At 40.2% G+C, this 19,283-nt stretch overlaps 1 protein-coding gene and 1 pseudogene across 3 annotated transcripts; one reads left to right on the forward strand and one right to left on the reverse strand.

Annotated features, from left to right (window-relative positions):
- Positions 1 to 2,530: 2,530 nt before the first annotated feature.
- LOC115753004 (zinc transport protein ZntB-like) lies at positions 2,531 to 8,869 on the reverse strand. 3 transcript variants are annotated; one of them, XM_030691468.2, is made up of 8 exons: positions 7,853 to 8,869; positions 5,916 to 6,104; positions 5,736 to 5,827; positions 4,536 to 4,595; positions 4,381 to 4,450; positions 3,805 to 4,008; positions 3,312 to 3,713; positions 2,531 to 2,973 (listed from the first exon to the last, which is right to left on the reverse strand). In XM_030691468.2, the coding sequence occupies exons 1-7, from the start codon at positions 8,552 to 8,554 to the stop codon at positions 3,321 to 3,323; spliced, it is 1,710 nt and encodes a 569-aa protein (XP_030547328.1). In that variant the 5' UTR covers positions 8,555 to 8,869; the 3' UTR covers positions 2,531 to 2,973; positions 3,312 to 3,320. The 3 variants fall into 3 exon arrangements, with proteins under 3 accessions (XP_030547328.1, XP_030547327.1, XP_030547326.1); XM_030691467.2 differs by having other exon boundaries at positions 2,531 to 3,026; XM_030691466.2 differs by having other exon boundaries at positions 2,531 to 3,057; positions 7,853 to 8,868.
- A 553-nt stretch (positions 8,870 to 9,422) lies between these two features.
- Positions 9,423 to 10,624, forward strand: LOC115753019 (annotated as a pseudogene).
- The last annotated feature ends 8,659 nt before the right edge of the window (positions 10,625 to 19,283 follow it).

Below are 19,283 nucleotides of genomic sequence, written 5' to 3' on the forward strand. Positions count from 1 at the left end.
GAAATGAGGTGATCTTCTTTGTCCGAAGTGTTCCGGTAACGGTCGATGTTTCGAAAGTTCAATATTTTTTCAGCAAGTAATGCCCATGCAGCACTCTTTTGCGACACTCGGTTCACGCTTATCGCATCAGACAAGGCTCCATCGGCGGGGCGAGACTGGTCGCGAAGGGTTGGTCCAAGCAACTCGAGATTTTCTAACATGACAATTTGTGTTAGTTTCAAATTGAGTTCGGATTTCGAGTAATAAATTTTGTATTTATTTATGAGTATGACCATTTTTACCAGGAATATAACTTGAAACCTCGTACTGACTTTCTCCAAATCTTGAGTAATAAAAGCTGCTTTCGTACCAAGTAGCCACCAGTGACATCTATTGAGAACAAAAGTTTAAGAAATTCACCCAACACACACACACACACAAAAAAAAGGGCTTATCATGAAATTACAAATTAAAAGTTGCATAAATTCATTTACTGGCCCTCGCATATAAAGTGAAACATCATTTTTTTTTTCTTTTTGGTCTAAGAAATAAGAGTGAAAATAACCATTTCCTGGTAAAATGTAAGAAACGTCGTGAAAATCCGTTGGGAGCAAAAATTTAAGAGGCCGTTTTAGTTGGTAAAACAGAGATAAATTACTAATACTTTTACAAGAGTATCAACAGTTTTTCAAACTTTTTTGGGGTCCGTTTACGGGAAGGAAAACTATTTTCGGAAAACTATTTTCCAACTTCCCGATGTTTAGATGACGAAAAACGTTTTCTATGAACTGAAAACAACAAACTTAACTTAGATCTGAAAAAATGACTTTCTCTTCTGGAAAAAAAAAATACTAGTTGGCCAACGACTATCTCTTAAAGTTACCACTATGGTAAAGTTATCAACTCTCGCAAAAACTTGCCAACATTAACTTGGGTGATACACCAACTTTTCGGGTTAAGTTACTATTTGCTTTTAACAAATACTAGCTCTTATTTATGCAACAATAGAAAACTTACTTGATTGTTTTGAAATTGCCAATGGTTTTAATACATAATTTCCCCACATTAATTTGCAAAGCTTACCAATTATTAAATTTGCCAACTCTTATATAAAATTACCAGCTCTTATTTGAGTTCATTTACCAAGAATATTTTGATTGTTTGAAATTACCAACCGTTTCCAATATTATATCGATATTTAGTTGTTAAAGTTATCAAGATGTTAAATTTACTAATTCTTATAGGAAATTATCAACTTTTATTTGAATTACTGCAGATGTTTGTTTGATTTTTTTTTTTTAAATTACCAACTGTTCCACTAATTTATCAACATTTATTGGGAAAATTTCAAATAAGGGCTCCAAGTCCTTTCATTTTTTTCAAATAAAGGCATAAAACGGTCATCGTTTCAAATAAGGGCATAAAGCGGTCATCGTTTCAAATAAGGGCTTGCGGTCCCTTTTTTGTCTCAAATAAGCACCTAACCTTGTCGGTGGGCCACAAACTCCAGCCAATCAAGGATATTTCTGTCAAAATATAATTTTAACTTTATTTTTAGTTAAACTAAATTTTGAAGAAAAAAAAAAAAAGAGGAAGCAACAAGCTAGAGGGCGCCTCTTGCTTGTGGTCGTCACCCCACCGCCAATGGGACCACGGACACAACTAGCGAGATCGCCGGCCCCTCGGCACAAGTTGACAACCTCGTCAACCGCAGGCGAGGGCCCGGTGGCCCTCGCCATTGACGGGAGAGGGCCATCACCCTCTCCCGCATTTGGACGAGGGTCACCGGCCCTCCCCCAAGTCCGGGGGCTGGCCGTGGCCCCCAACCAAATCTAGGCGAAGATCGCGAAGGGTCGGCGGCTAGTGCCTGAGTCCGGCCAAGGACCGCGACTCACCCCCGAACCTAGGCAAGGGTTGCGGCCCTCTCTTATCTCCGGCGATCGGGCCCTTGCAATGGCGTTGGCGACCCCGTCGGCTTTCGCCGCCGCCCCACCGGCGTTGGGGCGGTGGGCACAACCCCCTCCCACTTGTGCTTCTTTCTTGCTGTTTTTATTTTATTTTACTTTTTGGAAAAATAGAAAAATGAAAAATATAGAAAAAAGAAAAATACGAGAAAATGACGAAAATGTCCCTAATCAATAGTGAGCTAAGCCTTTTTTTTTTTTTTTTTAGATTGGTATGGCCACTTTAGGCCCTTATTTCAAACAATACCCACTTTAGGCCCTTATTTGAGACAATAAATGCATTTCGGGGCCTTATTTAAAACAAAGTTAACTTCAAGCCCTCATTTAAAAAAAATGAAGGGACTTGAGACCCTTTTTTGAAAATTTCCCACATTTATTTGCACAGCTTACCAACATTTATTGGATTGTTTTGAAATTGTCAAGACCAACCGCCCTATATTTTACCAACATTTGTCAAAGCTACCTTGTCAAAGTTACTAACTCTTATGTAAAACTACCAGCCATTTTCAAATTTACCAACTGCTCCAATAATCTATTTATTTACTAAAAATTTATCAGTTGGGAAAAGAAAAAGTCGCTGACTTCTGTCTGAAATTGCCAACTCTCATTCGACATAGTAATAGTGCAATTTTATAGAGTCATTTCTGGACTCATTCTTCAGTTCGAAGTCTCAAACTAATACATTATCTACCTTAAAGAAGTTGTGTGTCCATAGTTCTTACAATGTTACTGATAATGAAGACAGTAACAGACCATCTGTCTTACCAAGTTAGGACAATGAAATGAACCATCCTCGTTGTGCTTTCAAGAAAAGGAATCCTCCCAAGGAAATCACAACCTAAACAGGCGAGTTAAGTTTCGCCCTCTTCTTCTGCAATTCGTAGGCCGACGATAGATGGGCGTCGTACATTAGCTGTGTGTTTATCCAAGCAAGAGGAAGGATAAGTTTATACATTCTCTAGTCTGTGCCTTCATCTGGGGCTTCCATCTTTGCCAACCTTACTGCTGCACGGCATCTCATTCCTTCTCTCTAACTTCAGAATACAGTTTTCAGTACTCATGTTTAAATTGTCCTAAGCCACCCTGACTCGTCCAGATGTACTCCGTGACGAAACTAGAATAAAAAATAGAAAAAGGGTTCAGGTGCTGTACTAAACATCAGAAAACTAAAAGCCGGAATAAGGGATCTGTTGTCTAGCTCTCAAACCTAACAGAAAGAAGGAATGACAAAGGTACTGAGGTTTCAGCTGAAATTCTGCAAAAGACAGACAAACTTTGGAGAAACTTGAACATTCTGTACTTGTATAAAGTCAACAAAAGGTGATATTATCAAGAGATTTTGATTTGGAGGACTTGATTTCCACATACCCGTATTTGTTAACTTTCGTGGATGACTACATAATCAGCATCGCCGGGCAAGATGTCTCCAGCTGTGGGTGTCAAGTTACTTCGAGAAAGCGGTTTACGCACTTGAGCATGTGTTTCCGCCTCGTGCTGGAACATCTTTACCAACTCTTGTAACTCCAACTTCCTGACTTCAACTTGCTCCTCCGTCACTGGTGCTTTCAACCCAAGGTAAATCAAGCCAACTGCAATCAACACAATCCCCAAAAAGACAACAATGGCTGAAAACAGACCGAATGCATATGGTGTGTTGCTTCCTCCAGGGATCCCATCGACATTAATACCAAAAAGGCCGGTTATGATCGTAAGAACAACCCCACAGCCTCCAAAAACAGCCAAATTATGAGTTACTTTAAGGCTTCTATCCTGAATGAGAGTTCCCAGATGGAGTGAGAAACTTTCAAACCAGAAGAATGAAAGGAAGGTAATACTATATAATGACAATAGCAATTCTCACCTGCAACCATGCACGGACAGTGCTCTGCATCACGTCTTGAATGGTGAACAAGCGACCACGGACAGCTTCTTGCTCGTCGATCATTTGCCTAGTGCTATTGTTAATTCCCTCCAACAAAATTCTAGTCGTATTACCCTTTATATGTTGGAGCAGCTCAAACACGATCTCCTCTCTTGCATGAAGTGACCATTTCACTCTTATGACCTGCAACAGATGGTACGACCCTCAAAATGCCACTCAAATGAAATCTGTGGGCTTGACTGCTGGAACAACCAATTACAGCTATAGTAATATGGTTAAATTGATATTATCATTCTACATATAAAACTTTAAGGTCCTGCATTCTATTGGTCGAAAAGAAGTTTTGCATTCTTAATTCTATGACTTCCAAAACTTATGCAGAGAACAGATGAGGTGAGCCTAACAAGCATGACAGTAGTAACGCTAAGTAGGACTGGCAATTTTCACAAGTCACTGGGAGCTAACTGATGATGAAATAATGACATGCTTCGGCGGAGAGGATTATCTCATTCCTATTGAAAAGGTGAAAGTGCAAAACAAGAGAGGGCAATTTACCTGTCTGGACAACCTTCTGATTTCTTGGTTTAGAATTATAGTAAAAAGATTCAAGTCCTCTTGGTTTCTCCTATACATCAAAGAAAATTAGAAGTCACTCAGGTGAATTGGACGAAGGTACAACATGACATAAAAGAAATATATAATCGCCTAACCTGTTCATAAACTTAAGTTCAATCTCATCAGCTGCTCCAAAAATTGACTTACGGAATAACCTATCAGAAGTTAGAGATGAGAATAGTAACGAAGAAAAACAGGGGAATAAAGCCAAGGAATTTCAAAGTAAACTGATGATGTCGAGGAAAACTATATTTGACGTTGTACAGGGAGGATAAACAATTCTAGGCAAGACAAACTGCCGAGGAGAAGCAAGCAGCATCTCAGACAAGCTTGACAGAATTACTAGTTTTAGTCCTCTTGAAATTAATTGAAGGCAATGAAGTGGAAGAAGAATGGCAGTATAGTCTGTAAAGTCGAGTTTCATCAGTGCAATTAAATGAAGTTCCTTGAAGAACACACTTGACCGAAAAATTACCATGGAAATGCATTATAAAGACAGATGAGAAAATCTTTCTAAATCACAAATCATATTCAGAAATACACAACGGCAGGCAGAGGATGTGCCTGAGGAAGGAAATCCACAGATTCTTGACCAATAGACGGAAAAAGAACAGTCAAATAGAGAACTATCTATGACTCTTGTTGGATCATGTGGTAGTAGCGCATTGGTCAGGGTCCACCTAGTTAAAAAGTTCACTTTCAAATTTACGTAGAAGGATCAGAACACAAATGAGTGCCAACATTCTAAGGCATGCAGCAACACTCATGCTGAGACTTCAAGCCAGGTCAACTGTAACAATCCCCATTGTCATATCATGTATTACACCTTTCTCTTTCACTGTTTATGGTTGTTATGGCCAAATTCGCATAAATCAAGTAACTTGCTTTAGGACAAAGCAAGGCTAGTGCCAATGGTCAAGAGCATCTAGCCTTGAGCATGCAGAGCACCATATAAGTATTAGCCTAGACATTCCCCTGGGGACTACATCAATACCTGCTGACAAAACATACCAAAATCGACATGCAAACTACAAATATCTAATGCAAGATCAAATGAAGCATAATCGCCTTCACCAAAAGCATCATCAAGAAAACTAATAAAACTCTGGAGGTGGAGAGGACAGATATGGACAATCAACAACCAAGTTTGTTTGCTTGAGCTGATCATCGTGTCTCTGACATGGGTAGTGCATTCAAAATCCAAGACAATTACATGTCCTCTTAACCGATAGATGGTGTAGCAACCATACAAAAGAACTCACTGCATTAGACTTGTGAATTGATAGTACTGTTACCTGTCATCCCATCGAGAAAGGCGGCAAGTTAAATGCGCTATGAGTTCATGCACTGTTCTTGGGACATTATAACCACCAGCAAGAAGAAGCTCCTGAAATCCAAGCAAAATAAGAACAGAAAATCAACATGAAATGCCATAATATAGGTCTCAGGGAAGTGTTTTGTTAACTACGAACTACCTGAACCTCAGTTATTCCCAGCACGTTCATGGTTTTCACGGGCCCCTTTATGTGGAGTACAGTTATCAGGAAGTTCTGTGCTTGCCAAGACCGTAGCACAATTGGGATGTCATCCTCATTGACAAATGGATCTCCAGCTGATTGTCCAAGGAGCTCAAATAACAGTCCTCCAGCTACTCTAACTGGGACCTGGAAAAAGAGAACACGAAGAAAGATATTCAACCCCTCACACTCCATGAAACATACGAAAATAGGATTATTGGTTCAATTCTTCTCCTCAGACCAGTGTAATAACAACAAAGCATATGGAGCACATGCCTGAACATTTGGACCAACGACATTTTTGTACGAAAAAGCTAAAATCATCCTGTGGCTTCAGAATTTAATGCGTAAAAAGTGGAACTATTATTATTATTTTTTATTTTTTATTTTTTTATAACCGAGGTGTCTGTGCGGCCGGCGAGCTTGCGCTCAAACCAGTGGTGAAGCACAACTAGTCCTCGGGGGCAACTGCAGAACCCCACCACCACGGTGCCCGGGTAAGACACCGGCACCACGAAGTTTTAAACCCAGGACCCTCGTGAAAGGAACCGAGCGCAAACCAGCGCGGCCACCAACCGGTGGGTAAGTGGAACTATTATTGCGTTGCAGAAAGATGATAAAATGAAGTCAATGATGCTGGCGTGGCTGTAACAACATAAATTACACTGATTTAGTGATCCGTGTAAGATTAGAATTCACAAACAGATATTCCCTAGAGACATTAGGCGTGCTCAGAGGGTTTTGATGGAGAAGTGAACGAGTGAAAAGAACTTTGTCTCAAAGTCAGTGTCTTATGAATCCGATGCAAATTTGATGAGCTTATCATCCCAGAATCCTTATCAACTACCATAGCTTGTGTAGTGCCTGAAGTTTTTTCCCCTAAATTGGAGGCGGGAAATAAATCAATTATTACAAAGAATTCATGGTTGTCAACGAGGGAAATGCTTCCTGGAAAGGGATTGAACAACTCGTTTGGCCTACTTCACAATGACAAGGGGATGCATCTTAAAAAATGTACATATGTCATGCTCATAGACAGAAGAACCTTTTATCATTCGTCTCACTAAAATTATGTAAAAACACATTGTTGATGGATTATTCTTGCAAAAGAGCAAGAGTCCTTGAATTTGCATATATATCGAGATTCTCACAGTAGCACTAAACATGCAGAACATGGTGTTCCCCATATAGGCACTGCTGAACCATCAACAAAAACTAAATGCAACAATGAAACTGTAAACACTTGTCAACCAAAAACTTGAATGCAAAAATGAAAATGCTGGCTAACAGGAAAAGAAAGATGGCCATGGCACCAATGAAGTAGTGACAGGCACAAGGTCCAAATAATGTCCACAAATTACTACTAGCAAAAGGTACCTCTCCCAAGTTTGCTGAAAGTAAATCCAAAATGAAGCAAAACCAAACATATTCTGGTAAGACAATTTCAAAAAGGAACAACTCTAAATGTAAGAGTAGACTATATTGAATACATGAGAAATTAACCCAGAATTAGAATACATTTAAACTTGAGTAGTAGAAACGCATTAGCTCGATTTTATTGGTCGGGTGGGACGGGCATCAGGATCCAGAGACAGGGTGAGGATGTTGTCTGAGTAGAAAAGACAAAGTGAACATAAGATGAAAGGCAGGAGGGCTTATATCTACGGCGTTGTAATAGAAGAAGAAGTAATCTCCATGGGACCTTGCTGGGACACTAACAAAAATTCCATTTGGTCCTTCAGAATTTGCTCTTAAACAGCATATGTAAGCACACAAGAACAAGGAAATGCAGATTTATAATGATATATCTAACCGACAAACAGAAGCAAACCTCGCAACCTTGCTTCTACCAATAGCAGTAAACACCCCAACCTAGACCCAAATAACAAATTCACCTCATAAAGTAGATGTTTCATCCGCTCGCTTATGAGCCGACCTTCATCCCTCAGAGCCAAACTGACGGCCAGATGCAACCACTGAGCGTTACTGAGCCACGCTTGCACAGCGGGATGACCTGCCGAGAAATGACACCACCATATTGGCCCTGCAGGCCTCTCCCAGTAAGGAGCTGCCATTTCCGCGGCCGTGAGGTCCTCATCGCCATCCAACGATTCTAGCTGCATCGTCCAACTGGCATCTACTTGCACGGTTTGGGTGAGAGCCGAGATCCTTTCCCACCCAATTGGCACCCAGTGACTACCCTCCAACCTATCAACACTAGGAAACTGGCCTTGCTCACGAACTAGGCTCTCGCCATAACCATCACCAGCAGCAACCTCACTGTCATATCCTCTACTCGCTGCTTGAGGTAATGCCTCAACCACACCACCATTTGCACCCACCGGCGCCTTCGAGTGATCAACTTTGGTCAGCGCTCTGCTCGGCAATTTGGAGCCGGACTTGGAATAATCACTCGATCTTCTACGCCCCCCAACAAATTCAAAAGCACAAATGAGCCCATCCTTCCAGAGATCGCTCCCAGGAGCGGCGTCCCTACCAGAAAAAACTCCGCGACCGTCGGGTCTCTTCGTTCGATCGCCGCCGCCGCGAGAACCCGGCCGATCATCGGCCGAATCTCCGCCTCTCCTCTTTTCCATAGACCCTAAGGACGGCAGTAACTTCAGGGAGGGATCAATCACAACATCCGATTTCGACTCACGCGAGCCAATGTGGAAGCTAATTCACACAGCACGAACACCCAACTGAGCAAAGATTCGAACGCGACCATCACGGCACCGACATTGACAGCTTCGAAGCTAAGCTAAGAATTGTCGTCGCGGTTTTGCCCCCCGAGAAGACGACACCAGCCCCTGTGAAGTTCGGAAACGACGCTTTACTCGACACCCATGAGAACAAATTCCACAGAGAACCCCACACTGTTCTGGCGAAAGCTTGTCTTCAAAGATAAAGAGGGGAGCTTTGTGAATGGGATGACGTTTAGCGATGCGAACAGGGACAGTGTCATCTCTCTCTAGTACATTCTACGTTTTGAGACAAGAAGACGTTCGTTAGTTAGCTTCGCACTTGGAGGGCGATGAAACGAAGACGTGCGTCCCGTTCCAGGATTTTTTATGCCTTTGTCTTGGAAAATTCCAATTGAGGGTTCAATTACCTTGATTTTCTCAAATAAAAATTTAGAGTGAATTTTATAAATAAAAAAAAGACTCGATTTTTATCTTTTTCTCTTTTTTGCAATTTTATCTTTCTTTTTCTGCTTTCCTTTTTATTTTTTTCCTTTCCCTTTTTCTTTTTCTTTTTCTTTTTCCCCTCTCCTCCCCTTCCCCAGCCACGGTCCACCATTGATGTCTGCTTCTCTCTCTCGCTCTCTCTAGTCGTCCACACTGTCTCTCTCTCCAGTCTGATCTCTTGCAAGTCTCTGTCTCTTCGTTTTCACCTGTTTGAGACTCAAAGAAAACCAGCAAAGAAGGAGAGAGAGAGAGAGAGAGAGAGAAGCAGACACGCCGGATGTCGTTCCTGAAGAAGTTCTTCCCGTCGGTGTACAGGAAGAAGATGGAAGACGCAACGACCAACCAGTACTGCAAGTACGACAGCCAGACACTGGCCATGTTCACGTCATGACTAAGATTAAGAGTACTCGGAGGAAACAGAAACTTGAGACTGCGGCTGTTGTCGTTTTTGACCTCAGTCGTGTCCGGAGGTCAAACGTCAATGGTGGACCGTCTCCTTCATCCAGATGCTCAAGGCCGTCATGCCTGTTACCGTCCACTCCATCGGCGTCTTGCTTAAGAGAGAGACCTTCAAGTCCCGGACCATGCTGAACATGGTGTTGACCTCGCTCAGCATCGCCGCCTACGGCGAGGCCAATTCGATGCCCGGGGCGTGACCCTCCGGCTCGGCGCCATCGCCTTCGAGGCCACAAGGTTGGTCCCGATCCGGATCCTACTCACCTCCAAGGGGATTCAACTGAACCCCATCACATCGTTGTACTACGTTGCGCCGTGCTACCTCGTCTTCCTGCTCGGGCCGTGGGTCTTCATGGAGCACTTGGTGCTCGTCAAGTCCTTGAGCTTCCGGCCCGACCTCGTGGTCATCGGGACCAACTCGCTCTGCGCGTTCGCTCAACCTAGCAAAGTGCTCCTGTTCATTGGGAAGACCTCGGCGCGGGCGATGAACATGGCGGGCTTGGTGAAGGACCCAGCTGCCGATTGCCTTCTCGTGGTCGGTGATCAATGACATGGTGACACCGGTCAACCTGTTCGGGGTATGGGCTCGCATCGCGTACTACAACCACTCGAAGCGCAGGGCGCTCAAGGCGAAGGCGAAGGCGAAGGCGGCGGCGCAGAGGGCGATGGGGAGGTTCTTTGGAGTAGAGGGAAGGAGACGGGTCGGCCAAGAACGATTGGGCCTTGATCGGGTTGGGTCCATGGGCCTTAATGTGACGGCCCAAGCCTTACACCGTTCAGCCTATATGGCCCAACGTGAGGCGCCAAAAGTTGGTAAATATACAGAAAAAGTCATAAACTTATTGCATTGATAATTCTAAACTTTTTAATCCATCCTATTAATTTAGATTAGAAATTGATGGCGTGGATGTTGATCGTCATCATACTGGCATGACTAGCGCCGATATTGAAATTACAATTTCTAATGTTTTTAGGGTTAAGTATGTTGGAAGTCACAAAAATTATCATGAAAAATTCAATTGAGTTCTAAAACTTTCAAAAAATGCGGTTAAGTCCAAAAAATTGTTAGAAAGTGCAATTAAGTCCAAAAACTTTCAAAATGTACAATCAAATTCTAAAACTTTTCAAATTGGTAAAATCAAGTTCTTACGTTAATTGCACTTACTCAATTGTCGAATCAAGCCCTTACGTTGATTGCACTTACTTAATTGCACTTTCGTAGCAAGTTTTAGAACTTGAGTATACCTTTTAAATGATAAGTTTTAGGACTTCATTGTACTTTGTAAAAATTTGAAAATTCGATTGTATTTTTGCAATAAATTTTAGGAGTTTCATTGCAATTATCCTAGAATTTTATAACAATGTGAGTCCACTAGAAAGCTCCGGTCCACCCACTTTTTTTAAGTTCATACAACTTTTTCTTTATCCCTTTCACATTGATTTCCAAGAGAAGAAGCCAAAGGATGCCAATTACCAAATGGATGTTTCCTACTGGAGGAGATAAGCTATTCGAGCGGTGAACATCATTGGTTATTCAATCTGCAATTGGTGGCCAATTGGGTGGTTTTCATGTGAATTCGAGCAGCTGTCGAAGCTCAATGGATGATTTCGAAGCTCCTTGTTGCCCTAGAATAATCTTATCATAAGAATATGAAGCAAAGAAAGCTTCTCAGTTAAAGTCATGGCAAGCAAATAAGCCTTGTTCCGAAAAAATTGCCAAGAAAATACTGGACCCATTGACGAATGCCAATTCAGCCAAATCCTTTTAATTTGACCAATTTATCAATACAATCTTTCCATCCAATTGACAGAAAATTGATGTGAATGCCGACTGTCCTACGTGGCATTACCGACACTAATGTGGATAATTCATGCATTTTTTTTAATTATATGAATTTTTTATGATCTTCTTATTTTCTTATTCTATTTGGTTTTGTCATTGTAGCTCAAGCCATCATTAGCCATTGGCGAGGGTCACCAGCCACAACAAAAAAAATTCAAAATTTTAGATTTTTTTAAATATGGAAAATTTTGTCTACATTGATGGGTTATATTCTAAATCGAATTAGAACAATCACATAGAAAATTGAAAAATAGATGACATACGAGTTTACCCAGGTTCACCCCGGAAATAGGGCTACGTCTCGTAAAGGAATTCCACCATGATATTTAGATTTACAACCACAACCACTCATTACCATGATCTTTTATACAAGTACAATATATATGACTTAAAATAGGGTCAAAAGCCCAAGCCTATCTGAATCCCTTTGCCAACTTAAAACATAAAGCTAAAACCCGATGTTGTTTCAAGGGCAACAAACCCCCACCGGCTTACCAGCAAGCGGGGCCACCGTCTGCTCACTAGGGAGCGGAACTTCCGCTTGTTGTCCGAGCAGCGGGACTCCCGACATTCCGTGTACAAGGATCATATGTCGTCTGTTCATACTTTGATTTTCCTAAGCTCACGTGAGTGTGCCCCCGTATGAGAAACAAGGGTTCCCGAAACTCCAACATACGTTATCGCTAGTCGTACCCGTAGGATGGCCATGTTATATTTAATTGATTGTGATCCCACATTAAAGACATACCAACATTTAAATTACATCAACGTTATATTACGCATGTTAATTTTACGTGATAACTATCTCACCCAATAACCGTCTTGATGGGAGACGGTTATCTATAAGAGGCGGACGTCAATTTAAATGGGTCATCTAAGCTAAACCCCCTACGTCGGTTTTTAAAAAAGGGCAATTACGACGTCTTTTTGCGTCGTTGTTTTTTTTTTCTCTCTTGAGAATGTACTTGCGTACGTTGACAAAGAATATACACAACATTAGTATCGTAAGGGGTAATTAGCTAGAAAGAACCCGTTTTCTCTGGATATTTAACGCATGTGTTCGTGATCGTCATCTTCATCAATGGCTGGAGGTATGTTCGTTTACTATCCATGTTTCTGCATTTCGTTCCCAATATTGCACGAGTTTCATTTCGAGATTAAGGAATCGGGATTGTCGGTTTATCTGGTTTTTAATTCTCACATTTGGTATCAGAGCATGTATAATCTATGTCTTGATGTTTAACGTTTGATTTGCGTTGAATTATTGAATTATGGGTGATTTCGTGGGAATTTTAGGGTAAATTGTAAATTGGAGTTTTTCTGGCCAAAAAGAAAATCGCCGATTCCGGCCAAATTCCGCCGAATCAAGGCTCCATTTCGGTACAGTAGAGTGGCCTCATCATGGCAAATAAAATCCCTAAGGAATCTGGGCATTTGGTAGTTCGTCGGAGATGAATTAAGCGACTAACGTTCGCGGTGGTTAGGGTTTGCATACAAGCAATTTTCGCTCGATTCTCGAGAAAAATCCTTCGCCATTTTTTTTTCTGCTTCTTGGACCCATGTTGTCACGCCGGCAAGATCTTCAAAGCCCACTATTTGTTTTGATCGGATGTGGGCTGTCGAAGGTGAATCGGCGGCCGAATGAGCGGCAGAGTCGGGCGGCAAAAGGTTCTATTCTTGCGTGAGCCATTTGGGGAAGAAGACCTAGGCATGTGTGCGGCACATGCTGCGGGTGGTTACGCCTAAGTGTAGTGCACACGCTCGTGTGGGTAATAGTGTGGGCGTGTGCACGTACAAGTCATGGGCCCCTGTAGCAAATTCTTTCTTTAATAAAAAAAAAAAGAAAAGGAAAAACGGTTTCTTTTGGGGGAGGGGCCTGCTACGGGGTAAAAAAGCGGAAGTGGGGGCATGCCCACGTGACAAAACCCTCCTTTATTTATAAAAAAAAAAACACAGTTTGTCTTTTATGCTTCCGTGCCAAAAATTACGATTCTGCCCCTTTCTGCCTACTTTACCGTTTTACCCCTTAATTGAGCTAGAATTTACGGTTATAACCCCAATACAATTTATTTATGATTTTACCCCTTCGGTTAATTTATATTTCAGTCCCCGCCTACGTAAATTTACAGATTTTCTCTTATATGCAATATTAAGTATATTTTGCATAAAATTAAATGTCTAGTGATCTGTATAATGTTTGATTAATTAGAGCTTAGCCACAGCAACTCTAATTGATTAAATTATACATTAAGAGCTTTTAGATCACGTATAGTAAATGACATTTACTTGTGATTAATTATATTAATATAATGAATTTTATCCCACAGGAATTTTCATTATATTAATATGATTAATTAGATTGAAACACCATATTATTTTTCTTAATATCCCCACAAGGATTAGGAAAAAGGAATATAATATGATAGTTTTATCATACAGTTATTATGAATCTATTTAAATTAGAAACTTAGCCCACATGCAGTTTTTGATGTTATTTTATTCATATTATATAACATGTTTTGCATGGGTGAGACATGTATTAAGTGAATTTGTCTCGAACATTATGACGTAAGCATGTTTATTTTGTTTACTATGCGGTTTTACCACCTGTGAATATCTACGATATTAATGTTCCCGAGCTGAACAGTGACAACTATAAGTCCTGGAAGGAATTAATTCTCCTTCAATTGGGGTGTATGGACATTGATTATGCTATTCGAAAAGATGAACCGCTTCATGTTATAGAAACTAGCACTCCAATCGAAGTTTCTTTTTATGAACAATGGGAGCGGTCCAACCGCCTTAGTGTAATGTTCATAATGAGCAAACTTTTTGCTAGCATTCGTGATTCGGTCGCTCAGCATAATAATGCTAAGGCTTTACTAGTGGCTATTAATGCACAATTTGCGTCTTCGGAAAAAGCCCATGCCATGACCCCGATCATGAAATTTCATCATTAAGGCTCACCAGTGTTATTGGTGTGCGTGAGCACATTATGAAAATGAGGGATATTGTGGCTCGGCTTAAGAACCTTGAAGTTGAGATACCTGAATCCTTCCTTGTATACTACATTTTGAACTCTCTGCCACAGCAGTATACTCCTTTGAAGATCTCCTATAACACACATAATGAGAAATGGTCAATTAATGAACTCATGACCATGTGTGTTCAAGAGGAAGAGAGACTGCTTATGGAAGTGCGAGAGAGTGATCATTTGGCAACACAAAGAAGGAATAAGTGGAACGGCAAGAGTAAGAGAAAATGTAAAATACCTCCTCAAGCCGACATTAAGAAGGAATCCAAATGCTTCTTACGTAGAAAAATGAGGCATACAAAGAAGGATTGCGTTAGATACAAGGCTTGGCTCGAGAAGAAAGGTAATCTAATCTCTTGTGTTTGTTATGAATCTAATATGGCTAATGTGAGTCACAACACTTGGTGGATTGATTATGGATCTACAATCCACATTTCGAATTCCTTACAAGGCTTTCAAAGCCACAGGAAACCGGTGGAAAGTGAACAATGCATCTATTTAGGAAACAAGGTGCGTTCGCATGTAGAAGCTATTGGAACATGCAGTTTAGTCCTCAATAGTGGCTTTGTTTTAAATTTGGAAATGACTTTTTATGTTCCTAGTTTCTCTAGAAACTTGATTTCAATTTCAAGACTTGTACGGTTTGGTTATTCCTTTAACTTTTCAGATTTGACCTTTAGTTTGTCATATAAATCTGAAATTGTTGGGAATGGTATTTTGTCCGGTGGTCTTTTTCGAATTAATTTGCAAGACAATGCCCTTTTATGGTGCAATGCATGTTCATGATAACGCTAGTATAAAACGATGTGTTGTGAATGAAAATTCCTCTATCTTGTGGTATCAAAGATTGGGACATATCTTCATAGATAGAATTAAGCGATTGGTAAATGATGGAGTACTCAAGTGCTTTGGATTTTATCGATTGTGATACTTGTGTGGACTGCATAAAGGGAAAGCAACCCAACAAGTCAAAAAAAGGTGCCAATAGGAGTACGTAAATATTAGAAATCATACATACAAATATTTGTTGTCTAGATATGGACTCATATGGTCATAAATATTTCATCACCTTCATAGACGATTGCTCATGTTTCATGTATCTCTACATGCTTCATAATAAGCACGAAGCATTAGATGCCTTTAAAGTGTTTGAGGCCGAAGTAGAGAAACAATACGGTAAGCAAATCAAGATTGTGAGATCGGATAGATGTGGGGAATACTATGGTAGATACATTGAAGATAGACAAACACCTAGTTCGTTTGCGAAGCTTCTTCAAGAGCATTGGATAGTTGCCCAATATACTATGTCCGGTTCTCCGGACCAAAATGGTGTGGCGAAAAGAAGAAACATAACTTTGTTGGACATTGTGCGTAGTATGCTTAGCAATTCAAAACTTCCTAAGTTTTTGTGGACTGAAGCTCTTAAGACAGCAGTGTACATATTAAATCGAGTTCCGACCAAGGCTATCCCAAAGACGCCTTTTGAGTTATTCAAAGGTTGGAAACCGAGTTTGTGACATGTACGCATTTGGGGATGCTAGTCTGAAGTAAGAGTCTACAATCCATAGGAAAAGAAGTTAGACCTAAGGACTATAAGTAGGTATTTCGTTGGATATGCCGAAAAGTCTAAGGGATATAGATTTTATTATCCATCTCATACCACTAGGTTTGTGGAATCAAGAAATGCGAAGTTTCTTGAAAATGACTTGATTAGTGGGAGCGATCGATTTCGAGATCATGTTCTTGAGAGAGATCATTCGGATGCTCAATCATCCACTTCAAGTACCAGATTGATTGTTTTTCATAACGCCCCTCCAGTTCAAATGACTGTTGAACAACCAATCACCGAAGCTCCACAACCCGCTGATATTGATCCGATAGATCTAATTGTTGAACACTTACCAGAAACTGTTGAACAATCGGTTGAACAACACACTCCTCAGCAGAATGTTGATGCAACATGAAGGCGATTTACTAGAATGAAGAAGTCAACAATTCCTAATGACTACATTGTATACCCGCAAGAATCTAACTATAATACTGGAGATGAGAATGATCTTGAAACGTTTTTGCAAGCAATGAATTGCGACAATTCTAATTTGTGGTACAATGCCATGAAGGAAGAGATGAGTTCTATGGCATCTAACATAGCTTGGGATTTGATTGAGTTGCCCGATGGTAAGAAGACTATTTGTTGTAAATGGGTCTTCAAAACTAAGAAGGACTCATTGGGCAACATAGAGAGATATAAGGCTAGACACGTTGCTAAAGGATTCACTCAAAAGGAAGGAATTGATTACACAAAAATCTTTTCTCTTATGTCTAAGAAAGATTCTCTTCGTATTATTTTGGTGTTAGTTGCCCATTTTGACATGGAATTGCATTTGTAAAAAGGGCATTCCTCAATAGAGAGCTAGAGGAAGAGGTTTATATGAAACAATTAGAAGGATTCCTATCTAGTGATGGTGAGCATTTGGTGTGCAAGCTCAAGAAATCAATATAGGGCTTGAAACAAGCATCCTGCCAGTGGTATTTAAGGTTTCATAAAGTTATCTCTTCATTCGGTTTTGTAGATAATATCATGGATCAATGTATATACCGGAAGGTCAATGAGAGCAAAATATGTTTTCTTGTTCTATATGTAGGCGACATTTTACTTGCAACCAATGATAAGGGGTTGTTATATGAAGCAAAACAATTTCTCTCCGAAAGTTTTGACATGAAGGATATGGATGGGGCATCTTATGTCATTGGCATTAAGATCCATAGAGATAGAGCTCGAGGCATTTTGGGACTGTCTCAAGAAACCTATATCAATAAAGTTTTAGAGAGATTTCGAATGAAAGATTGTTCACCAAGTATAGCACTTATCGTGAAGGGTGACGAGTTCAATTTGAACCAATGCCCGAAGAATACTCTAGAAAGGGAAGAAATGAACAACATCCCATATGCTTCTGCTGTCGGAAGCTTAATGTATGTTCAGGTTTGTACTCAACCTAACATAGCTTTTGCTGTGGGAATGTTGGGAAGATATTAAAGTAATTCGGGTATGGACCTTTGGAAAGCTGTAAAGAAAGTGATGAGGTACCTTCAAGGTACAAAATGTTACATGCTTATGTATAGGCGAACCGACAACTTGGAAGTAATTGGATATTCGGATTCGGACTTCGCTAGTTGCGGTGATTCTCGAAAATCAACATCTAGATACATTTTTATGCTTGCTGGCGGAGCCTTATCCTGGAGAAGTGCGAAACATTAATGTCATAATTCATTACAATTTTGCCTAGCGATTAGTGGCCGATGTCGTCAAGATTAGTTTAATCACGAAGATAATACAAGTAAAACTTAGTCACTAACCACAAATAAAAGTTTAGTTCGGATCTTTTCATTTCAGCAGCCTTGTCACCCAGCAAATGAGACTTAGTTATAGGAGACAAGCACACTTTTCGATCCACGGCGTTGGAGATTAAGCGAAAATTTTGGCTAGCGATTAGTGGCAGATTTAGTCTAGATTAGTTTTTAATCGGGATGGTAGCATAAGTAAAACTTAGTCACCAATTGTACATAAATGCGATGTGATCCTAGCCATGCTCGTGTTAAGCCATGTGACATGCGCAGATATATGTAATTTGACGTGATCACATAGGACACGCTATGCTCCCCGCATAGAAAAACGAAGAGCTACCATCCAGAAAAAATGGATACGTGCCCTAAGTTTCGTCTATTTCTCAAAAAATAAATGATTTAAAAAATATTTTTATAAAATTGACCACTTGTATTGCTTAGAAAAATGATCGCACGAAAAATAATTCTTATCATTGATAAAAAAATATTTAGACATGAATAGTTATCAATAATGTTCATTGACTAATTATTTTAAATGATACAATCGATTATTTTCCTCATAAACGTTTTTTAAATTATTTATTTTGTAGGAAACAGATATGTCTAAGAGCTTATTTGGCAACGCTCATGTTTATCTGATTCCTGTTCTTTTGTTCTCGTGAGCAGAAAGAGAATAGAAATATCTAAGTGCCTATTTAGTAACGCTCGTGTTTCTTTGATTCCTATTTTTTTGTTCTCGAAAACGGAAAGAGAATATAAATATGTTTGGCATAGTTAATTTTTCTAATGGCCAGGGAACAAATTGGAACAAAAACAAGAAGCAATATATATACACACACACTTCTCTGTTTCTAGGAACAAAATTAGAAAATGTCATTTCTACTCGGAAATTGTTCTCGGAAATAAAATTATTACCAAACATGCCCTAAGTTGTTGATTTTTGCTCCACTTCTTGGCTTCCAATATACAATATCCAATCTTTGCTGTAAGAAACTTTTTTGTGTAATCAAAAAGTGAAGTTTTTAGATATTTTTTCTCAAAAAAATAAGGGTCGTGCTTTTTTCACTCATTTTCTGGCCAACACACTTCTTAAAATAGTGTTTTGATTATAATATCCCTTTTAGGTCCCATTTCTTATTTATTTTATTCTTTATTGTTTTTCTTCCCTATCTCTCTCTCCTCTTTCTTTGTGTGCCCATCTTCTTCCTAGTCACTTTCTACAGCAACGCCTTCGGCCCGAAGGCTCCATTGGCCACACTGTTCGCTTGCTTCTTCGTGTCGCCGCCCTGCGCGGCCTCAACCGTCGTCATCAAAACCTTCCCGACTATTATCTACTTTGTCGTACAGGGGCACAAAATCTACAAGGCATCCCTCGATCCCCACAATGTGCCCGAAAGATAAGGACAAAGATCTAATCGATGATGATGGACTTGAGGAACTTAAGAGAGAGAGAGTACCGA

Source organism: Rhodamnia argentea, chromosome 9, assembly GCF_020921035.1.
Source record: "Rhodamnia argentea isolate NSW1041297 chromosome 9, ASM2092103v1, whole genome shotgun sequence".
NCBI lineage: Eukaryota > Viridiplantae > Streptophyta > Magnoliopsida > Myrtales > Myrtaceae > Rhodamnia > Rhodamnia argentea.